The sequence below is a fragment of the Petaurus breviceps genome, unplaced genomic scaffold (genome assembly GCF_028583685.1).
Source record: "Petaurus breviceps papuanus isolate PSGF00001 unplaced genomic scaffold, PetGlider_PUasm1.0 90459, whole genome shotgun sequence".
In the NCBI taxonomy this organism is placed as follows: Eukaryota; Metazoa; Chordata; class Mammalia; order Diprotodontia; family Petauridae; genus Petaurus; species Petaurus breviceps.
The window spans coordinates 287,328-302,998 of record NW_027187259.1 but is presented as its reverse complement, the minus strand read 5'-3'; the positions used below and the strand labels follow the sequence as shown (position 1 = coordinate 302,998).

The 15,671-nt window shown below is 35.9% G+C and overlaps 1 protein-coding gene across 13 annotated transcripts in view; it reads left to right on the top strand.

The window, feature by feature from the left end:
• ATRX (ATRX chromatin remodeler) overlaps positions 1 to 15,671 on the top strand; it is a 208,142-nt gene that overhangs the window by 94,539 nt on the left and 97,932 nt on the right. For all 13 annotated transcript variants that reach the window (XM_069062495.1, XM_069062488.1, XM_069062493.1 and 10 more), the window contains one exon: positions 5,371 to 5,440. In XM_069062495.1, the coding sequence (XP_068918596.1) occupies positions 5,371 to 5,440 (70 nt within the window). The remainder of the gene's footprint in view (positions 1 to 5,370; positions 5,441 to 15,671) is intronic.

Sequence of the window (15,671 nt, the reverse complement as noted above, 5' to 3'; positions counted from 1 at the left end):
TGAAAATAATCTTGGGCATACTCTAACAACATTTATTAAATCTTAGTATACAAACATTTATTTACTGAATACTTAATGTTGTGTAAAACACAGTGCTAGTTTGGCATTTGGGGTCCAAAAGTGATAATGAAATACTTCTTGCCCTCAAGAATATACATTGCAAATTAAAGCATAGGATCATGGATTTATACTAAAAAGGGACCTTTGAGGACATCTTGTCTATCCCCATTTTCCAGATGAGGAAATTGAGGCCCAGAGACATTAGATTCTAAGAATTAACTTAGGAGTTTACATTTTTTTCTGGCTTAGTGAAAGCAAAGTTTTCGTATTTGTCATCTCTACCCAAGTAGAGTTTGACCACTTTATAATCTTATAAATGAGAGATATTAAAGTCCTAAGAGGAAGGGAAGCACATATTTAAGTGATTGATAGGCATGGTTTGGTGGTTGCAGCAACAGACTTGTGATTAAAATTTTAGGAGCAAGTAGTGCAAGTTGAGCAAGTATTTGACATAGTATCCTTTCCCCAAGATACACATTTCTCCATGATTTAATTTCGCCTTTGTTTTGAGGAGAAAGAGAACCCCAACAACTAGGGGTGGATTACAGGAGACTTCTTGGATAAGTGTGCTCTTCATTTGAGTCTTGGAGAAAAATATGGATTGAATGCTTTGGTGATGAGGTGTAAGTATATTCTAGCAAGAGGTTAGATTTTGAGTTTGGAGAGTAGCACAGTTGGTATGGAGTATGGAGTGTCCGAAGAGGAGTCATGTAAAATAAGACTAAGATGGGAGGGAGCTTGGTTCCAAAGTCCAAGCTCTGAATATGCCAACCTGAGTAGTTGGTATGTTGTTGTTGCCTCTAAAAGTTTCTAATCAGGAAAAGGACTTGGTTAGAGTATATTTGGAATATTGTGTTCAGTTCTAGGTAGTTTAATAAATTTATTGATATAGGGCCATGTGAGACTGTGTCATATGAGAATCTGTTGAAGGAACTGGGGGCATGTTCACCATGATAAAGAGAAGACTAGGGGCTTCTTGAGAGGTATATTCAAGTATTTGAAGGATTGTCAACGGAAGAGAGCCTAGATGTGCCTTTGGTCACTGAAAGCAGACCTGAGAAAAGTGGGTACAAGTGGTCAAAAAAACAGATTATTTAGGCTTAATTGAAAAAAGGAAAGACTTAACAATTAGAGCAGTTTAAAAGTGTAATGGCCTGCCTTGAAAAGTTTTGGTTCTCTCTCCTTGGGAGTATTTAAGCAGAGACTAGATGACCACTTGTCAGGTATGTTATAGTAAGAATTCTTTTTATTTGTTGGCCTTTCTGGCCTCTCAGTTACCTTCCAGTTCTCAGAATCTATGCTGTTGTTCACAGGATTGTGGCAGTTACTTTTAAAATGGATTGTAGAAAAGAGAGAATTGATCACTTAGCAGACCATTGGATGTGAGGAGTGATGAGGACCTGCGCTAACAATGGCAGGCATCAAGGTGTGGATTTTGCTTATGCAGTGTTTATAAATGCAGATTCTTTGATAATGTATGTAAGGAGCAAGGAGAACATTACTGGGAACCCTGTTAGATTAAACCATTTTTAAAGACTTTTCCTTTTACATAAAGGAGTCATAATTGCTACTATTGAATAGTCCATCTCAAAATACATATTTTTGTATAAATTGTTTTTATAGCCTGGTATTCTATAGAATTATTTCTTTATTGTGTATTTTTGTTTCAAGGACATTATTAGCAATCATTCTAAAAGATAACTTACATTCCGATTCGCCTCATCTTGGTTACATTCTTGTTTTTTGGAACTGTAGCATGTATTGAAGTTGGAAATAATTTATTTACGAAGAGTTGATACTCTGCAATCTTAGGAGAGTGTTAGCAGGAGATATTTCATGAGTTGACTAAGATTCAAGGGGATTGTTTTATCTTAATTTTTTTTTAAATTTTTATTTATTTTTTATTTTTTAAATTTTTATTTATTTTTTTTGCTTTTTGGAAGGAAGAAGGCAGGGTAATTGGGGTTAAGTGACTTGCCCAAGGTCACATGGCTAGTAAGTGTTAAGTGTCTGAGGCCAGATTTGAACTTAGGTCCTCCCTATTCCTGGGCTGGTGCTCTATTCACTGAGCCACCTAGCTGCCCCAGGATTGTTTTATCTTGACTCTTCACATTTAGCCAATTTCCTATTTTTTATTTTATCATGTATAGATGGGAAAAAGGTGTTTAGATTTTGAATTTTTGCTGTTAGTATATGTTGCTACGTGTTAAGAGAGGTATAACACCTGGGAGACGATGAGAATAAGAAAAATTCCTTAGCAAAACTTGGGAAAAATTTTTGAGATTAAAAAAGGTTTTCATATAAAATATGTATTCAAGCAAGTTCTCCATCTGACAACTTGTTTGAAAATGAATTATTAATAATACTCTTTTGATCCTTTATATACTTATAGCCATTTTGGTCTGTTCCTTTAAATCTTTTGATAAAATTTTATTTTTCCAAAGTGTTTTGATACTTTTGTTTTTCTGTCTCCTTTATGGAAAGCAAAGTAGGTAGATAGGAAGGCAACCTACATATCATAAAAGCAGCATAAATGGAAAAAGCAACTATAAAATATCAGAAAGTAAATGTTGGGAAATTTAAAAAACCAACTTTGACCTCCAAAAAATGGAAAAGATATCTCCTACTGCTCCTTTGAAGATGTTGAGGTCTGCAGCTTTGGAACATTGCATTTAATGTCAGTGTTTTTGTGGGTGGTTTTTACTGAATTCTTCCCCCTTCCTTTTTTTTCCTTCCCTTTTTGTCATAAGGGATGATTCTTTTTTTTTTTTTAAGCAATCGGGGTTAAGTAACTTGCTCAAGGTTACACGGCCAGTTATTTCTGGGTGTGGTGCTGAGTATCTGAGCCCAGATTTGATCCCCAGGTCATCCTGACACTAGAGCCGGTGCTTTTACTTGCTGAGCCACCTGCTGCCCCTAAGCAATTGGGGTTAAGTAACTTGCTCAATGTTGCACGGCCAGGTGTTTCTGGGTGGGTGCTAAGTGTCTGAGCCCAGGATTCGATCCCCAGGTCATCCCAACACTGGAGCCAGTGCTCTTACTTGCTGTGCTACCTGGCCGCCCTGATAAGGGATGATTCTTGAGGCAGATGGGAGAAGTTTTGTAGCAGCAACCACCCCCAGCGCGTCCTCAGGGTTTGCAGCTACCACAGGTTCTTGGATCTGCTTTGTTAAAGGAAAGCAACTCAAAATGGGTTAACAAGCTTACTTTAATCAGTCAGACATATATCGTTTACCTTGTTCAGGGGAAAAAGGTCAACACCCCAAACTTCAAAATATACAGACAGAATTATCAAGACATTAACAGGTCAAGTAGACAGCTTTCCAAACTGTCCGACCATTACATCCATACCCAGTCAACATCTGGGTTTCCACATCTGGGTTTTTCAAAGCCGGGGGACTCTCAACAACGGCTTCCCAGAATTCAGATCAAATCACAGAACACTTCTCAAAGTGAGTCCCAAAACAAAGCTACACATCAGGGTTTATATAGCCTTCTTCTCCTGGCTCAGAGAATGTAACAACCTTATTGACTCACTGGCCAATCAAGAAGTATCTACTGAAAAACAAGCCTCCCTCCCCAGGCTTCAGGTGCATTTTAGCCTAGGGGCAGGGAATATCTTCCAAATTTGCATTCCCATTACAAGTTTGGGGAAAATAAAGGTAATATCAAAAGAAAAACTCAGTAAAAAAATTAAAGTTTTGTTTTAAAAATTTTATTGATATCTTTAATTTTTATATCTCCTTAGTTTCTGAATGTAGTACTTCTTCCATCTTTCCCTATGAATCATCCCTTGTAACAAGGAATAAAAGGAAAAAAGGGGTTGTGTGTGAATTTCAATAATCAATACCCTACCTGTAATTTGACAGTATATGCAATATTACACTTCCATAGTCAGTTTTTTTTTTAATTCTTATTTCAGTAAGCCCTTGCTTATCCATTGGTCAGCCATCTTACACATGCAGAACAGAGCCAAGATTGTAGAAATTAAAAAATTAAAAATTGGAACAACCAGAGTCACTGTGGCAAAATTGATCTGCTTTCCAGGATAGGAGAGGCCTTTAAGCATTCACCCACTGCATTTTGATTCTTGTTTTATGCATAATTCTAAGGATCTTGGTCGTCTTACTTCTTAGGGCATGGCAGAATGGATGATAGTTTTTAACCAGAATATGTAGTTGATATCTTTCATTGTTCTTCTGGTCATAATGATGGGTGTGCTGCCCTTTTGTCAACAGTTCCTTTCTACCTTGGGTAAGGTGCCTTGGACCTTGTGTTTTATTGCCATAATTTAGAGAATCCCAGGTAATTTCCATACCATAAATAGAACTTAATTATATATGTTTTTTAAAACAAATTTGAAAACGAGAGCTGCTACAGATTGGGATACTAGAAGGGGAAATGACAGTTGAAAGTTAAGTAAGAAATGACAGAATAATAAAAAGGAAATATAAGAACTATGTAGCAAAGCACAAAAGACCACCTGAGGTAGCTTTAGGGCCTCCCTGCCTCTTAGGAGGAGTATCACTGTCAAATGGAACAGCTGAATAATTGATAGGCCTCTTGTTGACCTTTAGGCATCAGGAAGAAGTTAACTTATGCTCATTGTATTCTGAGAAATAAAAAAAGCAGCTAGGAAAGTTTATAAAATATTTCTAGAGAACCTTCATTAAAATTATTAATATCAAATATTTAAAGTCCTTAACTGTAAATGCATGCTGTAAATTTTGTTTGCCAGAAAGTTTGTAGAATATTGGAGTACTAGTTCAACAGTTGATTTCTCAGAGAAGGATTTACTTAGAAGAAATTCCCTCATTTTTGACAATAAATGATAGAGATATTACTTTGTTTCAACAGTCATATTGCCTATAGAGATGTTAGCTTTGATAAAGAACTTGTGCACATGTAAAGGTCATGTAGCATTATTACTAGGCTAGAGGTTGGGCAGTTTCTAGGGCATGGGCCTTGTAGTCAAAAAGGCCTGATCATCAGCACTTCTTTGTGTAAGCCTGAGCAAATCACATAATGTCCCTCACCTTGAATTTTGTCATCTGTAAAATGAGGAAGTAGAGTGATTGGAGCGGCCTCTGAGGTCCCTTATATCTCTGTTTCTCATCCTATGACTGAAGAAAGTTCTGAACATATGTTTCTTCCCACTGATTTATGGACTGTTGTATGTCTCTCTTTTGTCCCAGAACAAAGCCGAGTAAAATCTTGTGTCTCTTTGGTTTGCTTTGTAACTTGTATTGCACATAGATTTGTTCCTGTGCATGTTTTTGATAATTATACAACTTCTCCCTCTTTTTAAAGGTGAAGAAGCTGACAGAGCAGGTCCTGTCACCTTGGATGATGATGAGGATGAAGATGATCCTGAGAATAGGTATGGTTTCAACTCTAAGGACATTAAACAGATTATAACACCCCCTAGGCGCGGCTGCAAACAAGAGCAACGGAGCAGCGAGCAGGCTGGCAAAGCCAGGCCGGCCTACCATATAAAGACACGCTCACAGTCTTCATGCAAGTTTGAAAGCAAGGCCTTAAAGGGCCAACACTCAGAAACACAGAGAAAATGAGTATTTAGAAGTGTTAACATACCTAACATAGGGTGTGTTATAAACGCACTGTAGCACTTTTTGCGTTTCTGTTCCCATGTATTATCTGATAAATTGACTGAGAATTACTTAATCCTTGTAGTTAGACAATGTCCATGATAACTGTGAATCACAAGGCCCTAAATAGGTGCCATCACCCTCATTTGTCATTAATCTCTGCTTTATACCTGCTGTCAGTTCTGGTGGTGCTATTTTTTAAAAGCTTTTGCTTTTAGAGACCAAAAATGCACAAATTCATAAGATGAATATTTTGAAGCTAAATTTCAACTTATACACAGATATATGAACTCAGTGTATATAGGGTGATTGAATATTCTCTTGAAGATAGTTTTTAGTTAAATTGTAGTAGATACAATATTAACTTGTAATTGAAATAATCCAGGTTGATTTATCAAATGAAGCCCTGGCATACAAGATATAATCAGTAGTAAAATGTGATGTACTTAATATTCGTACAGTATTGTAGCTCATGGGTGCTTTTTTTTCCTTAACATTTATAAAGACAACCCTAAGTGGCCCTAGCAGAAAAGACGTTAAATACATATTGAGAGGCAGAGAGTGTGGTCTAGTGGAAAGAGGAGGATCTGGAAACCTTTGCAAGCTTGAATAGGTTTCCTCAACCATTTGAGTCTTAGTTTCTCATCTGAGAAATGAAGGGATTCACCTAAATAATTCTTTTTTTTTTTTTAAGCAGTCGGGGTTAAGTAACTTGCTCAAGGTTACATGGCCAGTTATTTCTGGGTGTGGTGCTAAGTATCTGAGCCCGGATTTGATCCCCAGGTTATCCTGACTCTGGGGCCGGTGTTCTTACTTGCTGAGCCACCTGGCCACCCCTCACCTAAATAATTCTTAATGTCCCTTCCAGCTTTAGATTGTTACACTTTGTATTAACCATAGTAAAAGTGTAGCACTTTAAATGAAATTTTTAATAAGATAGGTTTTCATGTTTCAAGGAGATGAGAAAAATATATGCAATATTTTATGCATCTTATTGTCGGATTACTGATATTTTGCAGTTAAGTTAATGTGAACCTCGCTTCTATTTTGGGTGTACTTTCCATTTACTGATGCCATCTCCTGTTTTTTGCTTCAATAAAACCTTATTAATTTTAGCATAGAGCACAGCTTCCATTCTATAAAATAGGTAGCTTTCTTATCTAAACAAAGGCTTTTATTTTGCACCTTAAATAGTAATTATTCGGCATCAAATGCTGCTAGCCTGTGTTTTTTTTTTTTAAATTAAGTATTTAAACAGACATACTGCTATTTTAAGATGAGGGAAAAAGAAATAATTCAGGGATATCACAATATAGGATTTCAGCCACAATATTCAGACCACTGAAATTGCTTTAATTCTTTTCCACTTTAATGTTTACTGCCTCTTGTTTTCCAGGAGAGCACAACTGTAAAGTCTTAGTATCAACAAGTTAATCAGCAGTCACACCATCCGAACATGTCTGTGTATCTATGCACACCCACCTAACTGCTTATTTAAACACATACTTTTAAACATACAGAAAAGGTTTTTCCCCCCTCATTTAACCTTGACTTCTCTGATTTTACAATTAGTCACAAAATCAATTTTCCTTGAGGTGCTTGTTTTAAATTTGTATTCTGCTCTGGTCAAGCTTTATTTTACTTTTTGTACTTGAAAACTTTTAAAGTGCTCTGATTCTCCCCCCCCCCCCTGTAATTAGCAAGTCCTGAAAAAGAACTACCACTGCATGTCAGATAGTGCTTAATGGAAAATGCAACTGTTTGGGGTTTTTTTTTTTAATCAGAATGAAATATTTTGTTATGTTCTTGGTTATGCAATCTATACGTAACTTAAACTGTTCTCATATGGTAGTCAAGAAGCTTCTTGATTTACACCGTGCCAAAGAGGGCACCTCGTGCCCATTAATGAGTATCAAACTGCACACTTCTACTGTCGATTGTGTTTAGGCACTTCTGCATATGTACCGAATGATTATAAACCTTTGTTTTGCAGATCTTAATTGATTTTTTTGAAGTATATTTTCCAGTTTGCTATTTGGAGTGAGTCATAACATGAGACAGTGCTGTAGCTGTATGCTTTTCTTAATTTGCTGTATTTATATTTTTTTCATTATTTCTGCTTCTGCTTTTTTTAAGCAGTATTGTACTATGTTTCAAGTGTTTATGTTTATTAAGAGGTGAATAGTGTATTAATGCAGAATGCCTAAGTATTTGTTGGATGCAATAAATTTTTGTAAAACATTTTTCTCGTTTAAGCATTTAATTTAAGTTTTAATGGCTCGTTTAAGGGTTAAATATGGTAAAGAAGTGTCATCTCATTTGTAGATAAAGAATTTTGGTAGATATCTCTCTTAAAAATTCAGATGAACTTGTGTCTGACTTGTGACAGCATCATGTAGTGAAAGGAGTGTTGGATGAAGAATCGTGAGACCTTGGGTTCCAGTCCCAATGTAAAGGGTTTGAACTAGATTATCTTCAAGATCACTTTCAACTCTAATAGCATATGATATTCTTGATTGAAAATGTATTTGTTTCCTTAACCAAATTTTTTTACTGGATAGATAATTCCAACTTTTAAAATGAGCAATTTCTAATGGCTTTGAGATAGTAAAGAAAACACTACATTTTAGTTAGATTTATTATTTTATTAGTGTACTGAAATAGATGAATTTAAAATATATTGTTTTGGTTACATTGCATTAATACATAGGGACAATTTATTCATCATAGTGAACCATAACTTTTACTCATGTAAAATGTGTACAACTGACTATGTTTGGAGAAGAAAGGTATAGTAACATCCTCACCTTATATGATCAATATTCTCTATTGTGCTTATTTGAAAATCTTATTTTAATCTTAGATCAGGTTTTATCAGTTTAATTTAACCAGAGAGTAATGATTAAAACTACATGATTGCACTTCTTGTGTTTTTAATCCATTGAAAAAAAGTCAGGAACATTTCATTCCATATTTCTCGTTAGTTTTGAGATTTGTTTCAGTATTTTCATTCCTGTTGAAATGTTTTTTACTGAAAATATTCTCGCTCCTCTTTTATTGAGTTGAAATATCTTTACCAACTTATTTCTGTTTTGAATATGAACTCTGAGAATGTTAGATATGATCAAAATTTGTGTTTTTTAAATTAAATCTCAATGCAGTTGGCCTTAATTAAAGAGAATTTAAGTCCCTACTGCATGTTTCCCCCCACGAACTATGATTTTTACTGGTTGTTTTCTCATTTTTATATGTCAGAAATCAAAAACATTATGAAGATTGTCAGGAAAATGTTTTGCACAATTTTTTTTTATCATTTGTTTAATTGTAATAATGTATGTCTCAGGCTGTTTTTTTTTTAAGTTTCTGAACATATTTACAAGCTAGTATTTTGAAACTCAAATTTACTCCCCCTGAGGAAATTTTTAAAAAATATTTTTCTAGGGGCGGCCAGGTAGCACAGCGAGTAAGAGCACTGGCTCCAGTGTTGAGAAGACCTGGAGATCAAATCCCGGGCTCAGACACTTAGCACCCACCCAGAAACACCTGGCCGTGTAACCTTAAGCAAGTTATTTAACCCCAATTGCTTAGGGGCGGCCAGGTGGCTCAGTGAGTAAGAGCACTGGCTCCAGTGTCGGGATGACCTGGATCAAGTCTGGGCTCAGATACTCAGCACCACACCCAGAAATAAATGGCCGTGTAACCTTGAGCAAGTTACTTAACCCCGATTGCTTAAAAATATATATATATTTTTTTCTACTTAAAGTTGTTAAGTGACTCAATCTGATCACAGTTTCTCTGAGGCTGAGAGAGATTAGAAACTTTTATTGAATCTAGAACTTTGCAGAAATTGATTTAAAAAAATTGCTCAGAGTTAACAGTTGACGATTATATTGGGAATTGCCTTGTATCCTCATATGAATTAAGTGCTCTGTGAAACAGCACTTATTCCTTTCCAGAGGGAAAACATTAAATTGATTGTTTTATGAAATTAGCTCTAGTTTTATTTTGTTTTTTAAATTGGTAGCAGTTTTCATATTTTGGGATAAGAAAGGGCTTCTGATGATGGTCCCATATTCAGTCCCAGCAGTACTTTGTGAAGACATTGGATTATCCTGGAATTGTTCATTTTAATGAAGATATTTTGTTAAATGTGCATCTGATTTTCATAAACATTAAAGACGTGAGTAAATCTAAAATCCCTTAAATAGTACAATTGTTAAGCTTCCCCTTTGGATCCTTTGCCAGGTATTCATACTCTCTGTGCACTTGGTTAATCTGTAGTCATTTATGAAGGGTACCAATTTTTTGTCCTTCATGAAAATTATTCATGGTGGTCCTGGTAATTTTTATCTTTCAAGTCTGCCTTGTTTCCCTGTTTAATGTACTTGGGGAAACTGCTCCCTCTTTTCCAAAGCTAAATCTATATTTACTCCTCTCTGAGGAAAATTTTTGAGTACCTGACCTATTTTTAGAATGACAAAATTGAGATTTCTTAAAATAAGCCCTGATTTTTGAAGGTTCAGGTAAGTATCTGGTTAACTATTAGTAAAACTCAGGAGGTCCCAATCAGAAGATGGTATGTAGCAAGCACCGTGTGGCACATAGTAGGCACTTAGTAAATATTGATTTATCTAAACCTCCAAGTGCCACACACATCCTTTTTCTTCTTGTGACAGGAAGGTAACTAACTACTTACTACTCTTTTTTTTTGATTGACTCAGACATCCCACTGTTAACCACAGTCTTCCCTCCTCTGCCCAACTCAGTGTTTTCAGAAAATTTTTAAAAAATTGGAAATTCCTGCTATAATAAAGTTATTTATCACTCTGAAGATTGTGTACTTTTATGTTAAACTCCAATCTTGCAAAATTAAATATGGAATTTGGCCAAATTAGATCTAAATTTTTACTTGTCAGTAATCACTGTCCTGTTAAAAGATTGGCAATATGTTCTTTAATTTGATTTAGCCACATTTTTTTATTTGCCCTCTAGTTTAATATGATTTTTACCTTTTTAAAACTAATTATTCCAATATCTGGGAGTACATACATATACATCGCTTTTTGAGATATCATATCAAGTATGAGAAATACTGAGTATAACTTATTAGCAACTGGATACTTGAAAATATCAGATCCTCTTGTTTTGAATATGACTTACTACTTTTTTCTATTCTTAGTTTTTTGTCTTAGTCATTTGATAATTGTTTTCCTCGTGCCCTTTCCAGAAAAGAATAAGGAAAACACAATTAAAGACCTTCTTGATTATTACATATAAAACTAAGTAGTTTCAAATGGTGATTTGTCAAATTAAATTCAGCAAAGGATCTTATTATTTTTATTCACTTTAGAGGAAAAACAATTAAGTAACCCTTTTTTTTTTAAAAGAAAAGAAACTTGTCAAATATTTTAGAACACTAGTAAATTGGATATACCCAACCCAGAATACATTTTTGTGGTTTCAAGACTTGGACTTCTAAATTTTAAGAAAGAGCAGTGTATAGGCCGTTTATGGAATTCTCTTATTGGCATTAAATCTATTGGTGATTGATTTTGTGAAGTCTATCTTAGATTTCTACAGGAACTACATTATATAATAAATACATTGAGCTCCCTTGTGCCACTGATGTTGAAATTTAAGCATCTAACCATGATGTCAGATGAACACTTTCAGTTAACATTGCATATAGCATGGGATTAGTAATATAGGTCATAAGTATTAGTGCTTTTCATCTCTATGTGGTTCCATGGGAATCTTTGGCAGCTCCCATGGGGATCAGTTATCTTTATGCAAGTGACTCCCAGATTTCTGTATTCAGCTCTTTTTCATGAGCTCCAGTTCCACATCACGGTCTTATCTTCACACATTTCCAAGATATGTCCAACAGCCATCTCAAACTGTGCATGTCCACAATAGAATTCATTATCACACACATACCCCACATTTGTGCCCCCAGCACATACTTTTTCAAAATTTCTTGTTGCTGTCGATAACACCACTGTCCTTCCTGTCATCGAAGTTCTCTTAAATCCTTTACTCTTCTGCACACCATGTATCCTGTTATTTTCCAAATCTCGTCAATTCTACCTTGTCATCATCATTCACATTCATGTCCAGCTCTCCACCCACTTTGCAATCACCCTAATTCAGAATCCTATTACCTTTATTCTGGACTATTGCTATAGTCTCCTAATTGAATTCCCTACTTTCAGTGATTCTTATCTCCAGTTCATCATTCACATAGTTGCCAAGGTGATATTCCTAAAGTACAAATTTATACTGATTTTTTTCCAGCTCTTTAAACTCCAGTGACTTCCTATTACCTCCAGGATCACATGCAGACTCATACATTTGGCCTTTATCTCCCTTAATAACCTGGGTCCTGCATAACTTTCCAGCTTTATTTGTACCCTCCGTGCACATTATGGTTCAGCCAAACTTACCTTCTAGGTGTGCCTCATTCATGACATTCTGTCTCCAATTCCCATGGCTTTGACCATTGTATCCCCCATTCCTGGAATGTACTTTCTCATCCCCTCTACCTTTTTAAATCCCTGGTTACCTCCAGTGTTCAGTTCAAGCTTTGTTAAGTGAAACCTTTCCAGATTTTCCTTTCCCTTGTTCCCTTTTACTGCTAGTGTTTCACCCTGAAATTACTCTGTTTTGTATATGTACTTGTGTATACGTGTCTCCCCAGAAAGAATGTAAGCTCCTTGAGGGAAGAGATTATTTCATTTTTTTCTTTGTATCCCCAGTACCTAGCACAGTATCCAGCACATAATAGGCATTTTCTAAATGCTTGTTCATTGATTGAATTTACACTCTCCTGTTTGAAAGGTATGTGAAGCTAGCTCTATTCTTTTTTTTTTTTTAAGCAATTGGGGTTAAGTAACTTGCTCAAGGTTACACGGCCAGTTATTTCTGGGTGTGGTGCTGAGTGTCTGAGCCCCGGATTTGATCTCCAGGTCGTCCCAACACTGGAACCGGTGCTCTTACTCGCTGAGCCACCTGGCCTCCCCTAAGCAATTGGGGTTAAGTAACTTGCTCAAGGTTACACGGCCAGGTGTTTCTGGGTGGGTGCTAAGTGTCTGAGCCCGGGATTCGATCTCCAGGTCTTCTCAACACTGGAGCCGGTGCTCTTACTTGCTGTGCTACCTGGCCGCCCCAAGCTAGCTCTATTCTTGCAGATTTATTTTTCCTACTAGTAGAGTTTTGACTTAGATAACTTGTAGCATATACCATGATATATATAATACATATATTTTTAGGTTCCATGTTCTTTTTGATATTAAATACTATAGTCAAGATTACTGTAACTTCTAAAATCATAGTTTGGTATTTTAATTATAAAATATTCTGTAGTACAAGTTGGGATGTGAAACTATGGAAAACAATCTTTAAAAAAAAATTCTCAATAGCTCTGTGATTATTAAAGTGAAATTACTTGGGGCAGGTAGGTAGTGCAGTAAATAGAGCCACCGGCTCCTGGAGTCAGGAGGACCTGAGTTCAAATCTAGCCTCAGACACTTGACATACTTACTAGCCGTGTGACTTTGGGCAAGTCATTTAACTCCAATTGCCCTCCAAAAAGCAAAAAATAAAACAAAACAAAACAAAAAAGTGAAATTGGTTGAGCTTCCAAAAATGTAATTCTACTTAGTGTTTTATTTCAATCCTGTTTTCAGTGTTTCTTCAAAGAAGATTTTAGGGTTACCAAAGTGCCTGCTAGTGCACTGATTTAGGAATGGAACACTGGTTTAAATGTTTTAGAACTTTTAAACATATCTTTTTCCAAATTTAGAAATCAAGTCTGAGCTGCCTTACTTAAGAATGTATTGTTGGTACTGAACTGGTTTCACATCCTTAACGGTTTCCTTGACTGTCGAAAATCCATCCTTCTCCATGGTCTTCTAGATAAGACACTATTTGGGATCATGCCTATGCATACATTGCATGGATCCAACTGTAAGCTCTGGAAGTGATGCTTTACCTTCCTCTTGGCTGATTCTTGAATGATGATGATGACTTTGAAGTCTCTGACTTGGAACTTCAGAGCTAAAGTGGCAAATTGATGGCATATTACAGCAGGCTTTCTGGTGAGATACCATTTACTATCTCGTGAATAGCATCTTTTTTATTTTGAAGGTCATCCTGAAGTCTTTGATTTTTCTAGATGAAATTTCATAAGATGTGCCAATTAAGCTCTGTTTTTAAAGCAGCTGACATGCCCTAAAGTGGTAACGGCATTTTCTTACTCCTTTACATTTTGGACTTGGTAATTCAGTGTTTTTGTTGAAGTCATTTCTTGTGCCTAGTATCTTTAGGGCATTCTGTATGTGTAGTTTCCAATTTGTGATTGTAGATTTAAAGTTGGAAGAGACCTAAAGGGTCATCTGTGCCAATTCCCTAACTTTACAGATCAAGAAACTGAGGTCCAGGGAGATTAAAGGACATGGTCAAGGTCAAACAATGAGTGAGATTCAGAGATGATAATTGAATTTGGAGTCTTCTAACTCCAGGGCCAGTATTCTTTATTTAGTTGAGTTCCTTCTTATTGTAAGGCCTTTTAATGAAAGCAAGATCATGTCAACCAAATAAGCCTGTGGGATCTTCATTGCCACTCACATAGCTATAAGTAGAACATGACTCTCATCTGAAGGACATTGGTTTCTTATTTGTTAAGCAACCTGTGGTTATTACTTAAATTAGATTGCTCCTCAAAGCTACTCAAATATTGCTTCCATTATTTTGTATATGGATATAGTAACCCCGTAACTAATTACTTCATTATGTTTACTCATTTTTGCTAAACTGGATAGTCGATAAATTAAGTAGGTTTAGTATCTTTTGATATAACATCACAGTTTTTCATCTTAGGAAGCTAAGTTTTAAGAGGAGAATGTGTGTGTGTGTGTGTGTGTATATATATATATATATGCTGGGTATTAGAATTATTAAGTAGATTTTGGGGGCTGGAATGAGGAGGAAAGATACTTCATAGGCCTACCCGAGTATTTCTGATTCTTGTCTCATTCTACCCAACCTAAATTAGGAAAGCAACCCTCAGCAAGGTGAAAATCACAGGTAAGTCCAGGATTAGTTTTAGCCATCAGTGGTACTCTGATCTTGAAAGCATTCAATAATGTTAGCCTATCTTTTTTTTTTTTTTGAGGGGGGAAGGTAAGGCAGTTGGGGTTAAGTAGGTCACACGGCTAGTTTTTTTTTGTGTTAAGTGTCTGAGGCCAGATTTGATGATAAAGTAATCACAAGCCTCACATTATCAATATGTGTAGAAATAAATAGCTTTCCTGCCTTTTGCCTTTTCATTTGTATTGAGATAATACTTGGTGCAGTGTCCAAAAACTGGTGCCTCAACATTTTCCTACCCTTGAGTATGTGTTTCTTCTCTCCTGAGTTATGAGTGCATGTTATCTAACTTGGTCATAAACCTAGGAAAAATATAAGTTTTCAGTTGGTGGTTAGCCCCAGTTTCTGGGGCTTCTTGGTCCACTGCAGACTGTAATAATATCATCCTAATTGTGTATCTTCTTAGGGGATAGCCCCTTTTGTGACTTTGGAACTTGTGCAGATGGTTTAGTGTGTTGTAAGTTCTTTTGAGTTTCTACTTTGTGTAGTTGTATGGAATTATTTTGATGACTTTACTTTCTGGCATTTGCTACTTAGCTGGCTTTAGTATTCTGTTGTTCTAAGAATATAGTCTTTGTATCTCTAGAGCTCATGGTAGTTTTTTATTTAGTTGTTTTGGATATTTAACTTCTTCAAATCTTCAGAATTTTTAGTCAGAATGGAAGTACACCACCCACACTCTACCCTCGGATTTGTTTTGGTCTTGAATTTTGACTTGATTGGTGTTAGGAACTCCGTAGTTTGGGAACTGCCTTTGATACAGTGCAGATCAGCAACTTGTCTGTAATTCACAGTCATAGGAGATTGGTCAGAGGCTGGGAGAGCCTAATGATCTGACTGCTCATTCTGTTTGCA